The following is a 24,577-nucleotide window of genomic DNA, read 5'->3' on the forward strand; positions in this document are numbered from 1 at the left end:
GAGAAGTGAGACAGTAGAAATAAAACAGCTTTCATTTAACGCCTTTTAACAATATTTTATATGAAGAAGTTCTTGCTTGTACACCCAACTGTTTCATTCAGAGGATTTTGTTTCAGGTTTTTAATCTTCCTATACCACAATAACTGCTACTGAAAATTATCTGAAGGGAATGTGTGGAAGTGCTAAAAGGATTAATGACTCAAAGGAATCACGATTAAGCTTGTGTACAACACACACTACGCATGCAGCCAATACCTTGAATGTACTTGTGTAGGTCCCCGCAGCTGTGACATCTCCAGTTTGGTTCAGCAAGTTCTCCTTGGGGATCCTGACATGGTGAAACATGGCAAACCTGCCAAGTCAAAAGAATTGAACTCAAACATCTGCCATCTGCTGTACTGTTTAAAGCAAAGACTGCATCCATACACACAGTCATTCACTTCTCAGAGCCAGAAGAGCTATAATATTAAAGACATGAAGGTATGCCTGTTTTTCCTTTCCAAATAGTGACAGCAGTGCTCCACAATTACAACACATCATAATCAAAACACAGTTTTGATGAAAATCCCCCTCCCAGCTGCTCTTAACTCTCAGCGGGACGGGTACCAAAAGAAGTTTCCCTAGCAATGCTAACAGGAGTTTTAGAAATGGAACTACAGCACGGACAGAAAGGATTAGACATTTTGGTGTCAACAAAGGACTCAGGTGTTCCAAAAGCATTTAATCTTATTTGATTGTTATGTCTCCTCAGTAAAACTGTATTGAGCCACTTTTGCTATTGGGCAAAACCTTGCAGCTAAGCTCTTATTATGCAGTTCAGATCTAAATCCTGAAGTGCTTTTTGAAAAAAAAATGAATATACATAATTTTGCCACCTAAACTACTGAGCTATCCAGCAGTTCTACTATTGCAACAATTGATAAATGAAGATGTTATGGAGAGAATACATTGAATATATACTTTATCTTCCTATTACATAATCTTCACCTTACATGGAAACACACACTGTTGTACTGAAAGTATGTGCCTGCATATGCTGGGTAACAAATTCTCCCATGTTCCATTATCTTTTACGGGTTTTAGAAATTTTTAGAAGATCGATATTGACAGAACTAGAGATAAGGGTATTCATATTCGTGCACAAATACCCCCATGTCTAGATAGAACATTTACAGAAACTTTGTTCCTTATTAATGATGGGATTTATGATATCTTTGTATATTCTAAAACAATTCATGAGTTGTTGGAGGTCTTCAGCAAAGTGGGCAACAATGGCTGCATCATCGGCAAAGAGGAAGTCCCGCATGCATTTCAGTTGGACTTTAGTCCTCGCTTTCAATCTAGAGAGATTAAAGAGCTTTCTGTCTGATCTAGTCCAGAGATAGACACCTTCTGTTGCAGTTCCAAAGGCGTGCTTCAGCATGAAAGCAAAAAAGATCCCAATCAGAGTCAGCATGAGGACACAGCCCTGTTTCACTCCGCTTCGGATGTCAAAGGGATCTGATGTTGAGCCATCAAAAACTACAGTGCCCTTCATTTCCTCATGAAAGGACCTGATGATGTTAAGGAGTCGAGGTGGACATCCAATCTTGGAAAGTATTTTTAAAGGCCATCCCTGCTAACCAAATTGAAGGCCTTTGTGAGATCTATGAAGGCCACAAAGAGTGGCTGTTGTTGTTCCCTGCATTTCTCCTGCAACTGTCTGAGGGAGAATACCATGTCAGTGGTGGATCTATTACCTCAAAATCCACACTGTGATTCTGGATAGACTCTTTCTGCAATCACCTGGAGCATCTTCAGCACGACATGGGCAAGCAGCTTCCCTACAACACTGAGAAGAGAGATGCCATGGTATTTATTAAAGTTGCCCCTGTCTCCTTTGTTCTTCTACAATGTGACAATGTTTGCATCCTTCATGTCCTTTGGTACTCCGCCTTCCCTCCAGCAAAGACAAAAGACTTCATACAGTTCAGTGGTGATGATCTCTTTACAGCACTTCATTAGGGATGCTATCCTTTCCAGGTGCCTTGCTGGAGGCAAGGGAATGCAAAGCCGCTTTTATTTTTGCTAAGGTTGGTTCGCTGTCCAACTCTTCCAAGACAGGCAGGCACTCAATATTATTTAATGCTTCTTTGGTTACTACATTCTCTCTGGAATATAGCTCAGAGTAGTGCTGCACCCAGCGGTCCATCTGCTGTGCTTGGTCCTGGATGATCACGCCCCGTAGCAGATTTCAAGGGAGCATATTTCTTCTGTATTGGACTTAAAGCCTGCTTGATATCGTCATACATTCCTTTGATGTTACCTGTGTCCGCTGCTATCTGTATTTGAAAGCAGAGCTAAAGCCAATAATCGTTGGAACATCTCCTGGCAGCCTGTTGGACTTGGCTATGAGCAGCTCGAAGAGCTTGCAAGTTGTACTCACTAGGACAGGCTTTTTATGCTTCTAGAGCTCTCCTCTTGTCCTCGATGGTTGGCATCAACTCCTCTGAATGGGCTTCAAACCAGTCAGCCGTCTTTTTGGTCTTCTTGCCAAATGTGGACAAGGCGGTATTATACACAGCGTTCTTGAAATGTTCCCATCGTTCAGGTGCACTTGCATCAGCTGGGCCTGGAAGGGTTTCCTCAAGTGCTTAGGCAAATTCCTCCACTTTTCTTTGATCGTGAGTCTTGCTGATGTCAATACGTGGTCTTCCTTCCTTTTTCATGTGATACAATCTCTTTGTTCGCAGTTTTACTCTACTACACACCAGGGAGTGATCAATATCGCAATCAGCACTCTGATAACTGTGTGTGATTATAATACGAGGAAGGCTAGAACGTCTAGTGACGCCAATGTTTGGATCTTGGATGTCTCCAAGAAACTCTGTGTTGAAGCTTCATATTAAAAAACATGTTGCTGACACTAAGACTATAATAACAGCAAATCTCCAGCATGCATTGGCCATTTTTGATCATCTTTCCAATGCCAAAAGAGCCTAGACAAGTGGGCCAAGAATTGTGATCAGCACCAACTCTAGCATTAAAGTCTCCAAGAATGAACAGTGGCTGTCTTTCAAGGACTTTTTTGATAGTAGCTGCCAGATCGTCATAGAATTTCTCTTTCACTTCTGTAGTGGATGACAGTGTTGATGCATATGCAGTAATGAGGGTGACCAGTCCCACTGATGAGTGGAGCTGCAGAGACAGGATTCTTTCACTTCCCACAGTAGGTGGAACAATGGATCTCAGAAGAGTATTTCTGACTGCAAAGCCAACACCATATTCCCTGGACTCACCTCCCTCTATTACCATCTCCACACAAGAATTGGAGGTTGCTCATGACTTTGTGTACCTTGGCCCAATGATTTCTGACACTCTCTCCCTAGATGACGAGCTGGATAAACACATTGGCAAAGCAACTACCATGTTCTCTAGACTGACTAAGAGAGTATGGCTCAATAAGAAGCTGAGGACATATACCAAGATCCAGGTCTATAGAGCCTGTGTTCTGAGCACACTCCTGTACTGCTCTGAGTCCTGGACCCTTCATGCACGACAGGAGAGGAAGCTGAACACCTTCCATATGTGTTGCCTCCAACGCATTTTTGTTATCACCTGACAGGACAAAGTTACAAATAGAGTAGTCCTAGAACGAGCTGGAATTTTTAGCATGTATACATTACTGAAACAGCGAGGTCTACGTTGGCTTGGGCATGTCATGAGAATGGCTGATGGTTGGATTCCAAAAGATCTCCTGTATGGAGAATTAGTGCAGGGAAATCACCCCAGAGGAAGACCACAGCTGTGATACAAGGACATCTGCAAGCAGGATCTGAAGGCCTTAGGAATGGACCTCAACAGATGGGAAACCCTGACATCTGAGCATTCAGCCTGGAGGCAGGCGTTGCATCACGGCCTCTCCCAATTTGAAGAGACCCTTGTCCAGCAGGCCGAGGCAAAGAGGCAGTCCCAAAACCAGCAAAACCAGGGAGCTGGACAAGGGACAGATTGTGTTTGTTTTCAGTGCGGAAGGGATTGTCACTCTTGAATTGGCCTTCTCAGCCACACTAGATGCTTTTCCAAGTCCTCCATACAGAGCACGTTACCATAGTCTTTCAAGAGTGAAGGATGCCTAACTAACTGTATATTAAGGAATTCTTTACCCAGAAAGCGCTACCATTTTGAATATTATGTAACAAGTGAAAAATATTATTCAGACTATATATCAACATCAGTTTTAGATTTCTCTGCACTGCTTGTCATTTTCAAGATTTAATGCATTCATTTCAATGGAGTGTACCTGCTGTAAAACATGATTTCATTCAGGTTTATTCATGTTATGCAGAACTTACTATTATTGAGAGGCAGTGTGGTTTTGTGTATAGAGTGCCAGAGTAGGATTCAGAAAACCTGGGTTCAAATCCATGCTCAGCCATGGAAACATACTGGGGAATGTGGCAATTGACAGGTTTTGGGCAACCCGAGGAAATTATTGAATGCAATTCTATAAGTATTTAACAGGATCGGAGCAGCAGACACATGTATAATCAGAGCTAATACAGCTGGGCTGATTAGAACAGCTGAGAGAAGAATCTCTGGATTGGTAGATCTAGGAATAAAGCTGGCAGAGCCAGCACACACAATCTGTTGGTTGGTGGTGTGGGATGAAACGAACTCTAGCCAGATTTATATGGACCTTGACTGTGATTTGTGAACTGAATCCTGTAGAACTGCAGTGTATGACGTGTGTGTGTGTGTGTGTGTGTGTGTGTGTGTGTGTGTGTGTGTGTGTGTGTGTGTGTGTGTGTGTGTGTGTGTGTGTGTGTGTGTGTGTGTGTGTGTGTGTGTGTGTGTGTGTGTGTGTGTGTGTGTGTGTGTGTGTGAGAGAGAGAGAGAGTGAGATGTGATTTCATAGCACAAAACTTAGAACTAATCCTCTCATCACTTTCTGACTGATATTTTCCTTTATAGTGACACTTCCCCCCTCTACCCACAGGTTTGCATCTTTCTACGTCTTGAACTCTGCCATAATTCTTCTCCTCATATACAGACTGCCACTAACTGTATGAGCCACTCTCTCTCAGTGTACAATGAGGTAGCTGCTTCTCACCACAGTTGTCTTTGACTGTAGCATTTACTCTTCTAGACTGCAGGCTAGAAAAGCTGAAAAGACAGAGAGCTTATATTAACCTTTACCATTAAGGTAAGTAGCTTAATTTGCCAGTTCCCTGCTTGTTGGTTCTAAGTGAATTTGTAAAAGCTTTAAATGTCCTATTAACTTTTAACCCTAGGATTGTATTTATCCTACGATTTGCTCTTAGTCTTTCCATATGCAGAAGAATGAAACAGAGTTATTGACCTAATTGTGTTATTTTGAACATCTGTGCCCATTATTCTCCTTTTCTTCACAGTCCCATGCTATGCTTTTTTAACTTACTAATATGATGCAATAACTTCCTCTTATCCATACAGAAACAAAATATTTTAAAATAGAATATCCTCATTCATTTTTGTTGTATTTGCAAAACGAAAATAAAAGAAGTACTACTTTGAAGCTATCTCTAAGAGGGATGCAGTAGAAAAACAACAATCACACAGCTTTCTAAACAGTTCTCCCTACAGTGACTATGTACCAGGGAGGACAGCTGATTTCATAGTAATGGGGCCTTGAGGTGAGAAGAGAGACACACAATGTATATACATGGGTTTTATAATAATTCCTTGATAAAGAAAAGGGAGTGTGGTATCCTAAAAGTTTTTCTGCTCTTTCATGTAGTAGCAAATCATTTTCTAGCACTGCTGTTGAATCACTTTAGACTGGACTAGATTTGCCCCAAATGATCTTCTATTTTAATGTATGCAAACCAAGGATTTTTATTCTAGCAGCTGACAGAAGTGACCTATAACATCTAAACATTACTTTATGGGCTCCAGATCAGATGAGGCATTTTGGTGTACTCACCCATTATCCAGACCATTCTGTCCAAGTTTCCTGCCTATATCACCAACCAGCACTCCTGGCATTGGAAGAAGTGTTTTTTTATCTCGAATCTGTAATAAAAATTTTGAGGATTGCTTTAAAGAAATGTGGAATATGGCTATCAATGACAAATTAACATGTGAGTTCAAAGTTAGGAATATTGGAAGCAAATTATTTTGAAGATACAGTGGTGCCTCGACTTACGAAATTAATCCGTATTGGAACAGTGGCCGTAACGCAAAACTTTCATTAAGTCAAAGCACCATTTCCCATAAGAATGCATTCAAAACCATTTAATCTGTTCTGGCTGTTTTTCGTTCTTATGTAGAGGCACCATTCTTAAGTAAGTTGAAACATTAGTTCCCATAAGAACTAATGCAAAGCCAGTTAACCCATACTCGACCACTAGGGGCAGAATTTTTCTTCTGTTGACCTAAGATGAACTTAGGTCAAAAAAAGGGCAGGAAAGGAGGGAGGGGGAGAGGGAACACCTTCTAAACTAGGGGTCTCAAACACACGGCTCCCCGGCCAACTGTGGCCCGCCGGATGATAGTTTGTGTCCCCCACCTTGATATGCAAGTTTAAGGAGCGGTAGCAGCAGCGCAAAAAAAAAAAAAAGCGGCGTATGTGGGGGAGGGGAGGAGGAGTGCTGCTGCTTTGGCTCTGGCAACTCCCATTGTGGCCGCTACTGCAGCGGCACCCACGCCGGGCCCCTCGGCTGCCCAGGTGAAAGTTACAGTGGCAGGGCTGCCGTCAGCGAGGAAAGAGGCGAGCCCTGCCCGGAGGTGGCAGGAGGTCATGGCAGAGAGGCCAAGAGGCCCGCCCTCCCCTTCACGAGTGACAGGAGGGAAAGGGGCAACTTGGGGAGTTGGCGGGAGCCCTGCGCGCAGAGCCATACAAACACCCCCACAACACGACTTGTCCTGGCACCGGCCCCTGCCCTGCCACTGGCCAAGCGCCATAGCTCAAGCTGTTCCTTCCCCCTCACCCCAAGACACAGCCGCCGCCAGCGAGAGGCTCCAGCTTCCACTCCCCCATCTTGCAAGGTGCCTCTCAGTCCCTCCATGACTGTGTCTGACTTTTGTATCTCCACCCCCACCCCCTGCAGCCGAACAAGCCACCTCTCCCTGTTACTTCCCTGGCTGCGGCAGGGCACTTCATTATTTCAGAGATCAGAGATAAGCCAGCTCGATTGTTTAGGGCTTTAGAACAGCCCTGGGCAATCAATCTGGCTTGTGAATGATTGCTTCCGCTGGACCGAATAAGGCAGGACGGAAGGTGCAAGAGAGGAACCTGGAGGAAACGGAAATGAGTGGTCTGGAGTTAGTGCACTTGCTTGCTTGCCTCCACTGGAGGGGAGGCTGGTCCCGGGTTCTGGGGGCAGCGGTTCAGAGCCAGGGAAATGGGGCCGGGCCAGTCCCTCTTTCCTCCTAAAGCCGGGGAAGAGGAGGCACTTTTATTCCCCCCTTCTGCCCCGACCCCACAAAAACTGACTCTTACTATGACATGCTGTTATCAGGGATACACAACTCAATTACAGTGGTGCCTCGCATAACGAGCGCACCGTTTAACGACGAATCCGCATAGCGATGCGTTTTTGTGATCGCTAATGCGATCACACTGCGATGTTTTGAATGGGCAAAAATCGCATTGCGATGATCGGTAAGCGTTTCGCTTACCGATCTTCACATTGCAATGTCCAGAAAACAGCTGATCGACAGTTCCAAAATGGCCACCGGATCAGCAAAATGGCCACCTGCAGCGTTTTCGCGCCCTGCCCTCGCTTACCGGGCAGCGAAAATGGCGGCCAGATGGGGGAATCTTCACTTACCGGTGAGTTTTTCCCCCACAGGAATGCATTAAACAAAGTTTAATGCGTTCCTATGGGGTTTCCCCCTCCACATAGCGACGAATCCGGATAGCGACGTTAATCCTGGAACGGATTAACGTCGCTATGTGGGGCACCACTGTATATGGCATTTAACTACAATATTATGATATGCAATCACGTTAGAAATTTAATTTTAAAGGCATCTGCTTATCCTTGAATTCTAGCAAGTCAATAACACTGATCCATGCTCACCTGTACAATGAAAGAATGTAATCCATGGCACTGCCCATCTGGAGTGTACAACTGTGCATAGACAACTGCGTGTGTTGCCATTTTCCCCATGTTGCCAACCCAAAACTTGGCAGCTTCAAAATCAGGTGAGTGAATAACAAATTCCTACAACATTTGTAAGAGAAACACATAAGTCTTGTATAACACTACACATGCACTTTCAACATTCATGTTGATCATTTCTATGTTATACTGTCAACAAAACAGAATGAAAGAAAACAAATATATTCATAGAAGAATCTTCACAAATAATTCGCACATATTTTGAGAACCATTAAAGCCTGCCTGACTGTTAAGAACCAAAGGAACTGAACATTTCTGCAGGTGGGTGATACAAAAAAGATCAGAGTGTCTGGGACTCAAACTGCTATTTTAATAAAATGTGAACAAAATTATTAAACACCACATCTAGTTGAACATATACCTGTGTAGTTGGATCATATGTAGCAGTTGTCCGCATATTCTTGGTATTGCTGCCATGGCTTACTTCAGTCAGAGCAAAACATCCAAAGTTCTATGGGCAAAACACACAAAATGAAGTTTAGGATGAAGAAATCAAATTGCAGTGAGAAGTTTCTATTTTAAAACAGCTGTATAGTAGTGTGGCTCCAAATTATAACCTTCTAGCTGCTAATTTCTGAGCTCTGAATTCTAATGATACAAGACTTAAGAGTCCACTGATCATTCTGTAACTGGACAGAGGTAACTCACTGTCTATAGCTCCACTCTGTAGAAGTGGGTCCTGGAGAAGCATTTCTACACTGGCACCACAAACAAAGGCTGAGCATAGCTATGGCTGAAGTGACACCACTGAGCCCCGCAGATATATTGTGCAGCAGAGGCAGGTGATCTCGATGGGGCTGAGGGCCATCTCTCAGGTTTTCAGCAGCGTACACACCAGGCACACAAGAAGGTGAGGTGCATGGAACTACAGTGGTGCCCCGCATAGCGATGTTAATCCGTTCCGGATTAATCGTCGCTATGCAGAAACATCGCTAAACGGAATGGAAAAAGTCATAGGAACGCATTAAACTTTGTTTAATGCATTCCTATGGCTCCCAAACTCACCGTTCAGCGAAGTTCCTCTATAGCGCTGCCATTTTCGTGCCCTCGGTAAGCGAGGGCAGGGCGCGAAAACACTTGTGGTGGCCATTTTGGGCACCCGGCGGTCATTTTGGAACCGCCGATCAGCTGTTTAAAAAAACATCGCAATGCGAAGATCAGAACATCGCAATGTGATCACATTAGTGATCTAATTCAGAACATCGCAATGTGATCACATTAGCAATCTAAAAAAATAGATCGCTATGCAGATTCATCGTTAAACGGTGCGCTCGTTAAGTGAGGCACCACTGTAATTTGCATTCTTATCATTACTGTTACTATAATTACTATAATGCAGTGATCATGTACTCTAACAGTTACCACAATGGAGTTTTGTTAAGTGAAAAATGGGTTTAACATACAAAACAAATTAAACTGAAGGCCCCCCGTCATGCCCTTTGGTTGTTACTTGCCAATATGTCAAGCAGCATCTGACTTCTGTTAACGCTATGAATCAATGGCTTCCAAAAGATCCTACCATTGATGACTCTGCTTATAAACTCAAGGCCACAGCTTTCTTTACTGAAGCAATCTATTTCATATCCTTTTTCCCTGGTGCTTTCAACTTCTCCCAATATTACTGTGTTTTCCTGTGAGCTAGGTCTTATCAAGGTATGCTCAAAGTATGACAGCATCTGTTTATGCATTTTTGCTAGAGTTCACACTTGATTTACCACACACTTTTTTCTGGCAGTCCATTGTATATGTAAATCTCTCCACCAACACATTTCAATTGAATTCTTTTTATTTCTTTTGTCAGCTTTCTTCACTGTCCAGCTTTCATATCTGCACACAGCGATTGAGAACACTGGGCTTAGTCTCTAGTGACATATCACTACCCTTAAGCATTTTTTTCTAGCTGCCCCTCCCAGTCTCAGTCTTCTTCTGATTTTCTAGCTGCACTCTCTGTTTGGACTGATGATTGAACCAAGATATAGAAAATCTTTAGTGTGACTGGGTTCATTAGAAATTTGAAGCAGCTCCTCTCTTTTGGCAGGAAATGACAGCTGAGCCTCTTTTAAAATATTAACAGATGTATTTGGTTTAACATTTGGTGGTTCCACAACGATTTCTATAGGTTCATAAGAAGTGAGATCTGGCAACTGTCCAAAGTATGAAGACGAGGACTCCGTCTGTAAACTGGCAAGGTTCATTGAGGGGCTGGTCCCGAATTGTCCCAGTCGGTGGGTTTCCTCATTGGAGCACCCCAAGCCCTGCAAATTGTCCCGTAACAAGGGTGTCTGGCCCAATCTCCCTCCAGTGGTGGTTGGCTGAAAGATTGGTCTGGTCAGATTACCTTCCTCAAGTGACCTGGTCCCCACGGAAAAACGACAACTGTCCATTCTAGTGCCGCTGTCACTATTCCCTTTCCCTTTGACAAGTCAGGATCAGATAGTAATCCTCCTACCTTCAAATTAGGGAAATCTTCTAATAACCCACATACTCTTTCATATCTCTGTTCACCTTTTTCTCTCTCTCTGCTTTTTCCCCTCTTTCCCCTGAATATACTGAACTCTCCCCCTCTTCCCTGATCTTTTATATCCTCCCCCCACATTGGTAGAGTTAACTCCTCCTCCTTTTCCCCTCTTCCTTCCTCCACTAAACAGACTTCTACAGTGGACCCTCAACTTACAGACGGCTCGACTTACAGACTTTTCGAGTTACAGACTTCTCTGGATGCAAAATTTAGATTCGAATTGCAGCCGGAGAATCGACATACAGACCAGAAAAAAAACCAAAATGGAACAAAAATAGAATAAAAACCGCCGGTTATGGGATTAATCGGTTTTCAATGCATTGTAGGTCAATGGAGATTCGACCTACAGACTTTTCGACTTGCAGCCACCATTCCAATACGGATTAATTCCGTAAGTAGAAGGTCCACTGTATTTGAGGAGATGGCTCACTCTCATCTTTCTCTCTTTCTTATTTCACTTTCACATTTAGTAATTTTGATTTCTTCATAGCCAGCATTTAATTTATGTTATTCTTCTGTAGTTAACCACAGTAGTCTTCTCAAAGTTCTATTGCAGTCTTGCTTTGACACTTTCTTCTTTTACTTTCACCAGAGGTCATTTCAAGCATTGCCCTTTTCTGCTTGTATATCACCCTCTAGTGGCCAATATTTTTTTTAAAAAACCCATTTTACATTGGGGTCTCTAAGGATTCAGAATTGCTGAGAGCCTTCGAAAACATGGTGAAATTGCTCTGAAGGTTCCCTAGATGGCACAAGGCAATCCCCCCCTTTTTAAACAGATAAAAACAACTGAATTCTATGGGGACTTGATAGTGTGTCACTGTGATACCCACCCCTGTTGCAAAGCAATTAGGCCCCCTCCCATGCCTTTCTACATTCTCCTGGAAGTTGAAAAGAAAGATAAGAGCTGAGGTGACTTTTCAAAACAAATCCAAACTAACTGTTCACTATAGATTACTTGAATAAGAAACAAAGCCTTTGCCCTTCTTAATTAAGAGAAATAAGTAACTTAAGGTTAATAATGAAGGAAAAAAGGAGACAAATGTAGTAGTTATTCCTTAAGAACATAGACGTATATTGTCCAGAATCCTCTTTGTTGTTTTATGCTACTATCAATATAGGTAGCAAAGCATTAACCTAGTATCATAAAATGCCACTGCACTTACACTGGAGAAAATAACCCAAGAGGATTCTCCAAATGATTATGCACAGAACTCTTGAAAAACCCAGGATAATATTGCTCCAATCCCACTACTCAAAAGGTGACTCAATCCAGACTGCAGCTCCTGTATATGGATGCCTGAGTTATTTCACAATTTCTGAAAGGGAGCAGCCCACCCTTTTCACAGTGACCAGCATTTTATATGCTAAAAAATTCACTCTGGAAACACTTTAAGTGGAAAAAATGGTATCTTTACTTATAGTTCCTGTTTATAGTTAAAGTCAGTAGAAAAATAAGAAAAATGGAAGTCTCCACACATTGGAGCGACCCCTCCATGCTTCCTACATGTTCGGAGGTCAGGAAAGGGGAAGGAGAGAGACAAACAAACAAAGAGAGGAGGGACAAGCCAGAGGCGGGAAAATGAACTTTATCAATAGGTGAATCCCTTTAGGTCATAAAAGTCTCCCTGTCACTGATACCCAGTGTTGGAAAGCATGCAAGATTGTTATTATCTCAACAGTTAAGTGTTGACACACACTATGTTAAAGAAAAACTCCATCTCTGTGGAGATGTGAAGAACTGTAAACTTTTTTGAAGCACTGCCTTTTATCTCTCATATGACATCTATATGTTGATCCTCGCATCTGGAACAATCTACCTCCTGAGATTTGCGGGGCTCCCTCGCTGGGTATCTTTAAGAAACAATTAAAGACATGGATGTTGCGGCAGGCCTTCCCGTCAAATAATTCCTGACGCCTTTTCTTTCTTCTTTTCTTTTTACTTTTATTGTCTCTCTCACTCTGTGTATCGTTTTTTTTTTATTTAAATTGTTTATATACTTGCACTGTATTTTTATGACTGTTAGCCGCCTAGAGTGGTCCTGACCCAACCAGATAGGCGGGATATAAATGAAATAAATAAATAAATAAATATTGTTGTACAGTGGTGCCTCGCATAGCGACGATAATCCGTGCAGCAAAAATCGCTGCAAAGCGATTTTGTCGCTATGCGATTTTTAAAAGCCCATAGGAATGCATTGAAACCCCTTCAATGCGTTCCTATGGGCTTCAGACTCACCTTAAAGCGAAAATCCTCCATACGGCGGCCATTTTCGCTGCCCAGTATGCGAGGAATCCATCCCAAAACACAGCGGGTGGCCATTTTTTTTACCCGGTGGCCATTTTGGAACCGCCGATCAACTGTTCTAAAAACATCGCTATGCGATAATTGGTAACTGAAACAGGGTACCGATCATCGCAAAGCGATTTTTCCCTATAGGGAACATCGCAAAGCGATCACAAAAGCGATCGCAAATTCTTAATCGCTATGCAATTTCATTGTTAAACGGGGCGCCCGTTAAGCGAGGCACCACTGTATAATGTATTGTGTGCTGTTAAGCTGATTCCTACTTATGGCGACCCTTTCCAGTGTTTTCAAGGTAGAGAATACACATTCCTTTCTTCTAGAGGCATCCCCAGATTGTGCAGCTTATCCATGACTACACGGGCTGGCCCTTACTGCAAGAGGCAGTGGGGAATTGACCACCTAATCTCTGGCTCCATAGCCAGATACCTAAACCACTGAGCTTCTGTAATAGTCTATAATAATTTCTTAACAAATAAATATGAAAACTGAGTGCAAAAGAACATTAAATTAGAAATAATATATGTTTTTCAATAACATAGAACAGACCCAGGAAGTAAGAAAAAACTACTTCTGCATTCAACAAGAACTTTAAGTTACAGCAACAGCATTAATTTAAATTAGAGCTAAATTAATTATTTTAAATAAAATTAATAAAACCTTTTTTTATAAGTACCTCCATATTTTCATTCTGTTTAATAAATTCAGCATGCTTGTCAGAGCCTGCACTCTCAATTGCACCTTTGAATACCTGCAATCAAGAGAAGGAACTGATATGAATAAGTGACAAGAAAAAATGGACAGAGAAACAGAAAGGAGAGAAAAAAAGATTCAAAAGGAATGCACAATAATAAAAACCTCCAGACTAGTTCCTTATTCTCTGGACTGCTTTCAATCAATACCTGATTTCTTCTGTCAGCAGTATGTCAAGAGGGCAAGTAAACAATATATATAAAGGCAAAAAGCTCCCTCCTCCATGCAGAATATGTACTACATAACATATAAATATGACTTATATAATAAGAATCAAAAATAGAGCAACACAATAAAGTAATAAGTTACTTTTTAAAAGTAAAATTCATAGTTCTGGCCATACAGAATTCTACGTTATTTCTTTAGAATTACAGATGTGCACAAACCGTGGTTCTGCGGGCACTGCACACTTCCCTCCCCCACCTCCTCCACACCATCATCCACTCACTGGCAGCAGCAGGTTCCCTCCTCTGCACAATCATCCACTCACCAGCTGCACCATGGGCTTCCCTGCCCCCCCCCACTCATCTGAGTGGCCGGACACCAGAGGAGGTGGAGGAGGGAAGCATGTGCTGCTGTCAGTGAATGGGTGATCACATGGAGAAAGCGGTGGAGGAAAACATGGTTTGTGCTCATCTCTATTTAGAATATTTGCAGGTTATCTTTAATGGCAACCTCACCACCAGGTATATTACATTTTTTAAAAATTCAATAATAAAACAGAAATACCAACAAACACAAGCAGTAAAAACATTCAGTCCAGGATGCAACTGCAGTGAAAAACTAAGGCAAGCCAATAAAAATCTAATCAGACAAAAAAAGAAAAGAAGAAAAAAAGAAGATAAAAAACAAAAGATCCTCAAAACTTCCCAATAAGCTTGCATTGACAGGCCTGAAAGTAGAAGACCATTGTGTTATGGCAGAGTCATGGGGAAAGCCCTGTTTCTTATGCTCAAGCAAATACAGTGGTGCCTCGCTTAACGATTTTAATTGGTTCCAAAAAAAAAAACCACGCTATGGGAAAACATCGTTAAGGGAAACGCGTTTTCCCATAGAGATGCATTGAAAACCGGATAATCCGTTCCAATAGGAAGGGATTGCCGTCCTTAAGCGAAAATTGCCATAGGAAACATCTTTAAGTGAAACGCGGTTCCCCAATTGAAATGCATTGAAACCTATTCAATGCATTTCAATGGTGAAAAAAATTCACAAAAAATTTAAAAAGACTCAGAACAAAGCCAAATTAATTTAACGAAGGTTTTATTAGGTGCACTAACGATTCCAAGCATTTTAAACACTTTTTAAACATTTTAGAACATTTTAAAAATAGCAAAAAACGGGGCTGTCAAAAAAAAACGTTAAGCGAAACGGGGGACCTAAAACCAAAAACGTTAAGCGAAAATCGCTCATAGGGAAAATCGTTAAATGGAGCGCAAGATCACTCCGAAAAAGCCATTGTTAAGCGAATTTTTTGTTAAATGAAGCAATCGTTAAGCGAGGCACCACTGTAATATGGGTTTCCATTACTAATCTGAAACTGAAGCAGGCTGATATGGATAAAGTCATCCAAACCACATAGAGCTTTAAAATTTAAAACAACACTTAATTCTTACAATAAAACAAATTGACCCACTTTTGGTAGTGGTTTAAGGCTACAAAAATAGTTATAGCAAGGGTTACACCTTTATTTCATACCTGGGAATTGAGCAAATATTTGGCTCCAAGAGACCAATCATACATCCCAAGGCAAGTAATCAGCACCACGAGTTTTAATGGTTTCTCTATTATTTCTTCTAGCCTTAGAAAATCATATTCAAAGAGCCTTCTACAGCGAAGGAAGGTTAATTCACGATATTTCTCGAGTGATAATTCTTCTCCAGCAACACGAGCAAAAAGAGGATCATTTTCAAGAGCTGAGAATATTTTATTCTTTAAGGAAGACAAATATAAGAATTCGTGAACAAGTCAGGTCTGAGGCATACTTATTCTTCTTCTTCACATTTAAGAATTTGTAAACATTTCCCCCATGTGGCAAGCAAAGTACACGAACAAAATATTTAAAAATCAATTGTTAGAATCCTGTTGCACAGTTGCATAAATGGCACGACGTTTAGAGGCATATTGCCATAGTTTAAGAAACTGAAGCAGCTCTTATGAGCTGCATGCTGAGTACAGTATGTTTTGTGGCATTGTGAACTAATAACATGGTTTTAAGGAATAAAAACACTCAGTTTAAGAGAGAAGTGATCTAGCAAGGGTACTATGTAAGTCTCATCTCTAATACCAGGATAGTAAATTCCAACTTTGCCCATTCCATCTGAGACACCTGTACCTCACCTGTCACATAAATTTGATAATACCTAATACATGAGAGGACATGGTGGCGCTGCGGGCTAAACTGCAGAAGCCTGTGCTGCAGGGTCAGAAGACCAAGCAGTCGTAAGATCGAATCCACACGATGGAGTGAGCTCCCGTCGCTTGTCCCAGCTCCCGCCAACCTAGCGGTTCGAAAGCATGCAAATGCAAGTAGATAAATAGGGACCACCTCGGTGGGAAGGTAACAGCGTTCCGTGTCTAAGTCGCACTGGCCATGTGACCACGGAAGATTGTCTTCGGACAAAACGCTGGCTCTATGGCTTGGAAACGGGGATGAGCACCGTCCCCTAGAGTCGAACACGACTGGACAAAAATCGTCAAGGGGAACCTTTACCTTTAATACATGAGAGTCAACTTGTCCAGCCAGATGTATCTTTATCAAAACCGAAACGGCCAACATTTCCTGCTTCCTACTTAGCAGGCCTTCAACAACTGGCTGTTTGCTAAAAGAGGGATGGTGTTTCACCAGGTTGTTGCCGTATTTTCTTCACTAGTGTGTTTTCAAATTGAGCTTTAATTTGTTATACCCTTTTATATTTTTAATTGTACTTGGGTTATTAAACTGTAAGCCCCCTTAAGTTCTATTAGTGAGATAAATAAATAATAAATAAGTTGTACCTTAAATCTGATGAGATCATCCTCTTCTATAAACAGGGCCATCTCCTTCCAATTAAAAGATGCTTTTTTCCGGTAGGCACAGAGTGGTCCATTAGGTAGGTCTGGAAGCAATGATGTGTTCAGAGGGCAGGGCTTTTTCAGGTCAGAGGAAGAGGCCATTGTGACACACAATAATTGTTTTGGATCTCCAAACTATTACACTTGAATACACCAGTTTTGAAAGATTTAACAAACACTTCTGGAGAACAGAGGACAAAAACAATGGATGATTGCTTCAGCTGGCAAGAACCAGAGGTTAGAAGTATGTACATGTTAATAAAAAATACATTTCCTATACTGGACCTGCTATAGTGACAGTCCTTATTTAATGTTCATAAACTGGCTTCTGATCCAGTCCTTATGATACAAGAGCAAAGAAACACAGGTGCACCACAGTGTTATATGAGTCCTAGAAGAGACCAAGGTATCATGCGTTACTGTGGATCAAACACTACTGAAGATCAAGCAACTACAGCTCTTCTTTGTATCTAGTCCTTGCAGTTATCATCCGTTACCCCACATCTTTGGAGGATCCAATAATACTGTATGAGAATAACAGTTACCCATCACACACATGCTCAGGTGAAAGAAAGAAAAACAGTACCCTCTCCCTCTTCTGCTACACTACAAGAACTAGGAAGTGTTATTGGGAAACCTGAACTGAAACAAGTTGAAACTTCTACAAAAGTTCTACAAAAGTTCCAGGAGGTGTCAATAAACAATACAGAAGCGCAATGCTCTCTGAAGAGCTCTTATTAATTTCACCTTCTTCTCAGAATTAAACCAGCAATGTGAACACCATGAGACCCAAGATGCCACAGCACAGACTGGAGGAAGCTGACCACAAATAATAACAAGTATCATGGAACTAACCAAGCTAACTTATTATCCACACTGAAAGAAATCTCCAGCATATCAAGTACTGTAGATGTCTTCTTATCTCTTTAGTTGGAAATCCTTAATTTGAAGATCCTAATAATTAAACTTGAGATATCTGCATATAAATTATTTATAGGACCACTGTGATCAAGGAATCAGTATCTGCGGTTTCACTTATCCACATCCTGAAAATATTAAATGAAAAAATAAAAAACAGGAAATACATATGTCTAGAACTGGCCACTAGAGGGAACCAGAGATTATGCCATATACAGTATAGAAACAAAATTCTAATTAAGAGATTTAATACTGTACTACACACACTGTAGTCAGAATCTGGCAATCTGCTCCTTGCCCCCAGAAAGCTACAAAGGATGGTTAAGCAGAACAAAGTGCAGCCTCATGTTTACTCCCCAGACCGATTTTTCGACCTCCCTCCATCATCCTGATAACACCGACGGGCAGGAAACTCCAAAGTCGAGGTTCCTTATCTATTCTGAGTGACAACGCAATCAAGAACGTATTTGCTTAAAAGCAAACCCAGCTACATCCCACGTCTTCCTTCCAGGAAAGGGTTCCCAGAACTGCAAAATACGGCACCATATTGTTGCCTTCTAGTTCTGAGAGAAGGACACCCCCCCGTTGTCCCTGACTGACCCCGTCATACTTTGCCCGCCGAGACACAGATGACCCCAAGGAGCCCCGGGATTCTCCCGCCCCCCTGTGATCGGGGCAGGACACAGAAGGGAAGAAGCCTCCCCTCGCTCCCTCCTGGCAAAGGAGCAGCTCCCCCTCTCCCCCCCCCGCCCCCCCACCCCGCGCCCCCTTCGCAAGCCGCGCGCAGATTCCCGCCTCATTCCCGGCGCCCCGTCACCTGAGTCCTTCAGCGCGCGCCCTCCGCGTCTGCGCCGCCTCGCTTCCCCGCGCGAGCTCCTCGCGAGCGCCTCCCAGCTTCCGGGTCGGCCTCCGACTTCCCCGCTTCGACTCTCGAGCGGGGCCAAAGGGCGAGAGCGCGGCGGAGCCCTCTCCCGTGGCCGTTAAGTCGCGTGCAGGGCAGCCCCGGCTCGGAGAAGGCGAGGGCCGCGCCGGGGAGGGTTTCGGGTTCTCTCCGCCCCCGCTTCGTTTCACAGAGGTCCCGAAAGAAAGCCTGACGACGCAGGCGGCAGCTGGAGGCCGCGGGGTTGAAGGAGAAGCGTCCGCGCAAGCTTCCCTGGGCTCTTCGCGCGTCTCCAAACAGCTTGGGCCCCCGAGGTGGATCGGGAAGGGAAAGAGCCCTCCCCGCCTGCTCCCAGGGCGGAGGCGGCGAGGGATTGCCGTCCGCCCGGCCGTGCGGAATGAAGCAGCCCATTCCCAAGGAAGCACTGTTGAAAGAACACGACCAAGAATCATGGATGGTGCTTGAAAGGCTAACAAATGGCGCGCCCTTTCACAGGCTAGAGTCCCCCTCGCTCAGAGGCGTCCAGGAGCGCCCCGAGCTAGCGCCCTGGGGTTGGCCCAAGACATTGGAGGAGAGCCTGAAAGGGGAGGGGGTGAAAACGACGCAGAAAATCCTATAACCACCTCAACAGGAAAAATATAATAACAAAGTAAATAATTGAGAATTTTCTGCCCTGTTAGAACACCCAAAACCCTAGAGCCTTAAGGCGACGGACGACCTCGCTATGTCCAATGCCCCGTTGGCAGGTTTGTATCTACGGGGACATGAGGTGGGGTACAAGAGGAAGGCAATGCGATGCAAAAGGTGCTCGCTGTGGCAGTAGTACTATATGAACTCTGAAATGCACATAAATGGCCGTTCACCAAGCCATGCTGATAATGTGAATATCCTGGCATAGTTACATATCCATCAAGTGTGAGATGCTGGCTGAATAGAGAGCTTCAGAAGAGGCTAGTAAACCACCTGCGAGAAGTGTGACAATCGATTTGATGGCGTGTCATCAACAGTGTAAGAGAAGGCCCAGGTCCCTTGGTGAAGTTGACTCAAATCCACCAAAGTTTAAGCCATAATTGATTTTATTGATCTTTAAGACAGTCGGAAAATCTTTGGTGATTTTGCTCCATGCTACTGTTTGAGCAACTTATTTCAGTCGCGGTTTCTCACATAAATGTATGTCGTAGCAATCATTACCTGCTTGTTGAATATCCCCATTAGTTAGTTTGAATAAAACTTGCTTCAGAGCATCGTGGCTCTAGCAACTTGCCATCGAATTTGAATGACTCTGGAAGTAACAGCAAAGATCACTTCCAGGAAATATCTCGTTAAAAAGCAGAATAAGCGTCCTTCTTTCTTGCTTTGGACTTAAAAAGCTGTTACTCAGTCTAGTTACGTTAACGTATCCGCTTTTCCCTGTGAATTTCCGCAAGGGAAATAAATCGGTTTTCGACCGGAATCCCGGAAACACTGTACTGTATAGAGACAGTGAGATGCCTTTCTACTCTTTTTCGTAACTCTGGAAATTCTCGCGCTCCGAGTGTGACGTCATCCTTTCCCCGCCCGGTAGTCTGGGCTGCCCTCCATCATGGAGGTCTTAGGGAAAGCGGTTCTTAAAGACCCGCACCAGCTCCTTCCTGAGGGTTTCTGGGCGGCCGTCAGCGTGTGGCTGGAGAAGCCCCAGGTGGCAAACAAGCGGTTGTCCGGCGCTCGCTTGGAGGACTCCCGAGGAGTAGCCCGGCCTCGGCCTGGAGCCGGCGGAGAAGGGACTCCCGGACTCTCCCGGCAATCGGTGCTGGAGGCTGCTTGGGAAGCTTTCTGCTCCTCGGAGGGCTATAATGAGGTCCTCGGTCTCGAAGGTCCCGAGGAGCAGCAGCACCAGCAGCTGGAGGTGGTGCTCAGGACCCTTGTCCCCAAAGGCAGCCCCATCGCGCCTGAGGAGGAGTTGGTGATAAAAGGTGACTTCGCGAGGGGAAGCGTGGCAGGGCCGCCTCCTGCGAGGGAGTTCCCCAGACCTTGCCCTTTTGTGTGCCCGGAAGTGGAACTATGCCAGAGGTCCCTTTTTTGTTACATATTGTGGCTGGTAGCTTTCTATGACAGAACTGATTGTGGCAATCAGCAGCATGAGAGGATTATACAGTATTCACAGAGGTCAGTGCATGGATTGAAGCATGCTGATGTAGATAGAAAGTGCTACTGCCCCCTGTAGATGAAAGCTTCACCATCAGAATTTTAACTTCAGATTGTAAATCCCATATTCCAGTTTTTATGTAAGAAAAGGGTTTGAGCATCACGTGGCAAACACTATATTCCTGTTTTATGTAAATTGTTGCCATGTGTGAAGATAAGCCTATACAAAAATAGTTTGTAAGAACTGGTACTAAATTTCCCAGTCAGGTCCCAATGCAGAAGAAATAAGTGTATGTGTGTGACTGAAATACTGGAAACCTGTCTGGGGAGCCTGGTTATTTAGCGCTTAGAGAAATGTGGCCTTTTCCATGTTTCCTGAATTATTTTCAGAGCATGTCTGTGTAAATCAGTTATAGAAGACATACTCACTGTCATAGGATGAGTCCAACTTGCAGTGCTCTCCCTGATGCTTTCCTCAGCATGCAGTACTGCTTGTCTGGTGTCAGGAGTCCATGATGTTCAAGAACTCACAGTGTTTTTCAGTTGATGCCCTAGCTGGCCATTCTATGGTGTCTTACACAATTCAGAAAAAATCAGGAAAAGATTGTGTGGTCTCCAAAACAATACATATGCATTTGTTTTGTTCTCCTTAATGACATTTAATATTCCTTAATAATCAGGGCTTGAAAAATGCACTCGTTCACTCATCTGTGATGAGTGAAAAATGCTGCTGGATGATGACTCACAGCTCCCTCCCTCCCTGCCTCCTTCCCCTCCACCTGTCTCTCTCTCTAATCCTGCAGTCCTCCCCTCGCCTCTCCCATTGCAAAAGGAAAACAGCCCTCTTCTCACAAGAAGAGAGTTTGAGGCGCACATAGAGATTTAACTCTGCAGGAGAATGTAGAGTAGTCCCATGCTGGAGAATATGGAGATTCCCTGCTCCCAATTTCAACCGAACGAGGACACGTCCTGGGGTGGAAGGGAACCGTGGCTCCTCAAGACACTTTTGCTTTCAGTTTTATTTTTGCTGGAGACATTCAAAAGAAAGGCATTCAAAATACAGTGGTGCCTTGCAAGACGAATGCCTTGCGGCATGAAAAACCCGCTACATGCGCCTCGTGGCGCAGTGGTTAAAACGCTGTACTGCAGCTAAAACTGTGCTCACGACCTGGGGTTCGAATCCCAGGTAGCCGGCTCAAGGTTGACTCAGCCTTCCATCCTTCCGAGGTCGGTAAAATGAGTACCCAGCTTGCTGGGGGGGCAATGTGTAGCCTGTATAATTAAAAATTGTAAACCGCCCGGAGAGTGCTTGTAGCGCTATGGGGCGGTATATAAGTCCAATAAATAAATAAATAAATAAATAAATAAATAGGGTTTTGGTACCTCACAAGACTAATGTTCCTATGGCCCTGCTTCGCAAGATGGGCAGGGGAGAAAGCACAATTATTTATTTCCAGCTCTTTTTCGGTGCTGGGCAGGCCCAGGGGAGCTTCTAAGACCCAGCGCCGATCAGCTGTGAGGCGGGGAGGGAGCGGAGAAGAGCACAAAATGGCTGCTGCCTGCCTGCTGGGTCCAGGCTCTCAGTTGTTGGCACTCTTTTTCCGGCTTTTCGGGGGCTACCAAGGCACTGTGAGGAGCCGGGCTCAGTCTGTAGTACCTAGTAAGTGACTTTATTTTAATTTTTTGTTTGTTTCTGACTTTTCCCCCCATAGGAATGCATTAATTAAATTTCAGTGCATTCCTATTGGAAAACTCGCTTCACAAGACGAAATTTTCGCTAGACGGCATTAACCATGGAACAGATTAATTTCATATTGCGAGGCACCACTGTACAAGCTTCATGACCCTACAGGCATGCAGGTAATAAAGCAACCCAAGTCTGAGAGTATAAATCAGTGAGTCCCAATAAATTGCAAGGCCATAGTCCAGGCATGCTGACTGGTGAAATTTTTGACTGACTGGTGAGGCATTCTAAAATTTTTCAAGCCCTGTTAATAATATTTAATAAAAGCATATAATTTTGGACCTACCCACAAGAACGTGGTGCACAGCTGAAGAAGATGGGTTTTCACCCAAAACCAGCTGTTTGTTTTTGACACAAATCAGGCAGTTTGCTGTTGAACTGGTTTTCTTTCTTGTCCTGTCTTGTCTTCTTTAAATACGTTAGTTAAATGCCATTTTCCTCTTTCAACTTTAAAAACCAATAATAAGGAACATTACTGTCTTTCTTTATCTCAACATAATCTTAAATTGTCTCATTGGTATGATGTATATACACCTTATTGGAAGCCGCCCAGAGTGGTCGACCAGACCAGATGGGCGGGATATAAATCAAATAAATAAATAAATAAAAATATATGTTCAAAAGATTTTTGTTAGAATTATAGTACTAGGACAAAACTGTGAACCCCAGCTTTTGACATTTCTTTTTCCCTAATAATATAATGGTTTATAGGTGTCTCTCATGCTGTTTTTCAAATCAGTTTGCCACTATCTGTAAAGCTAGTAGCACATACTGTGAGACTGTGATCATTCAGTCTGTGGTATTACCATTGCTGTAAATTAATTTTGAGGGCTTCACTTCCTGTTGGTCTTGATTGTCATGTACAGTTGGGGTGGTGATACTAGCCTCCCCTGAAACGTTATTTTTATGGAGTACCAAAAGGACACAGTAATTAAAAGGATAAAAAAATCATAAGTATTATTTACTTTACTTTTCAACTATTGTTTGAGTAAATCAAATTATTACAGTTTATACATATTTACAGATATTGATAATGGGATTGTAACCTTTTTGCCATTGGAGCAAACCCATGAAGGCAAATACAAAGTCAAGATCTGTAATGTTTACCAAATTCGACTTCAGCATATACAAGACAAGGAATGGTGAGTGCTACAAACATTATTTTGTGTCTTGTTTAATTAGCAAATCTTGTGGAATTATTTCACTGTGTTTTCAGATCAGAAGAATTACGTAAACTATATGAGTAAAACTTTTTTTTTACATTTGTTGGATTTTACAGTTTGTGATTCAGTTATCCTGTGGTTCTCTGAAGCTTAAAACATATTTAAATACAAATTAGGAAGGTTGAAGTGGACATGGTGACACATATCTTAGTTATGTCTAGACTGTATTATTGCATTAATGTATTAATGTCTCTGGGAACTTCAGCTGCTGATAAGTGTGGCAGCAAGGCTTCTGGTGAGGGCTTGACCCCAGAGGATATATAGCCCATACAGCTATACTGGCTTCTAATTTGTTCCCCCCCCCCATTAACTAACACAGTGGTGAGGGCTTGTTATTAATTTTTAAAGCTCTTTATTGGGATGAGCAACTTGTAGCTTCTGTATGTGGTTGAACTGCATCCTTCTACTTTGGTCAGGTTCTTTTCGATAACACAACAGTGGTGAAGGCATGAATAATTGCAATGCCTGACAGTACTTTCTATGGCTCCATCCAAACTGTGCAATGTCCTTCCCCAAGTAATTTACTTATGCAAACCCAGCCTTCTCTCAAACATTTTTATTCCAACAGAAATTTTATTTGTCATGTTGAATAATTTTAACTAGAGATGGGAACAGACCTCTGGTTCCATAGTTTGTGCTGGTTCATCCATCGGTCCAACAGGTGTTTTGCAGTTCTCGGCCCTGCTTCCTCCAGCAGGCGCAGACTCAGAGGCAGCACTTGGAGGCGGCAGGGCAGAGAAGCCATGGCACTGCCTCGGAGTGCATGTCCGCTGCAGGAAGTGGAGCTTGGAACCTCAGAATACCTATTCAACTGACAGACAAACCAGCAAGAACTACTGAACTGGTGATTCATGCCCATCTTTGGTTTTAACAAATTATTTATTGCTACTACTCTGTTGTATTTAAAATGTAAT

The 24,577-nt window shown here is 43.0% G+C and overlaps 2 protein-coding genes across 14 annotated transcripts in view; one reads left to right on the forward strand and one right to left on the reverse strand.

Moving 5' to 3' along the window:
* The window catches only part of ACOX3 (acyl-CoA oxidase 3, pristanoyl), a 41,244-nt gene extending 22,616 nt beyond the window's left edge, over window positions 1-18,628 (reverse strand). The window contains exons 1-9 of one of the 6 annotated variants that reach the window (XM_020805769.3): window positions 18,510-18,618; window positions 17,060-17,165; window positions 16,718-16,955; window positions 15,419-15,652; window positions 13,647-13,721; window positions 8,509-8,598; window positions 8,046-8,189; window positions 5,945-6,033; window positions 256-352 (exon numbers count right to left, since the gene is read on the reverse strand). In XM_020805769.3, coding sequence (XP_020661428.2) covers window positions 256-352; window positions 5,945-6,033; window positions 8,046-8,189; window positions 8,509-8,598; window positions 13,647-13,721; window positions 15,419-15,652; window positions 16,718-16,876 — 888 coding nt within the window. In that variant the 5' untranslated portion in view covers window positions 16,877-16,955; window positions 17,060-17,165; window positions 18,510-18,618. Of the gene's footprint in view, window positions 1-255; window positions 353-5,944; window positions 6,034-8,045; window positions 8,190-8,508; window positions 8,599-13,646; window positions 13,722-15,418; window positions 15,653-16,717; window positions 17,013-17,059; window positions 17,166-17,629; window positions 17,850-17,957; window positions 18,186-18,509 lie in introns of those variants that run through there. The other 5 variants (XM_073001017.2, XM_020805766.3, XM_078394093.1 and 2 more) reach the window with 5 other exon arrangements.
* A 540-nt stretch (window positions 18,629-19,168) lies between these two features.
* Window positions 19,169-24,577, forward strand: part of TRMT44 (tRNA methyltransferase 44 homolog) — a 29,819-nt gene continuing 24,410 nt past the window's right edge. Inside the window, exons 1-2 of one of the 8 annotated variants that reach the window (XM_020805773.3) lie at window positions 19,169-19,318; window positions 23,465-23,582. In XM_020805773.3, the coding sequence (XP_020661432.2) occupies window positions 19,297-19,318; window positions 23,465-23,582 (140 nt within the window). In that variant the 5' untranslated portion in view covers window positions 19,169-19,296. Of the gene's footprint in view, window positions 19,319-20,115; window positions 20,525-20,559; window positions 20,718-22,052; window positions 22,357-23,464; window positions 23,583-24,577 lie in introns of those variants that run through there. The other 7 variants (XM_078394096.1, XM_020805771.3, XM_078394094.1 and 4 more) reach the window with 7 other exon arrangements.

Source organism: Pogona vitticeps, chromosome 5 (genome assembly GCF_051106095.1).
Source record: "Pogona vitticeps strain Pit_001003342236 chromosome 5, PviZW2.1, whole genome shotgun sequence".
Lineage (NCBI taxonomy): Eukaryota > Metazoa > Chordata > Lepidosauria > Squamata > Agamidae > Pogona > Pogona vitticeps.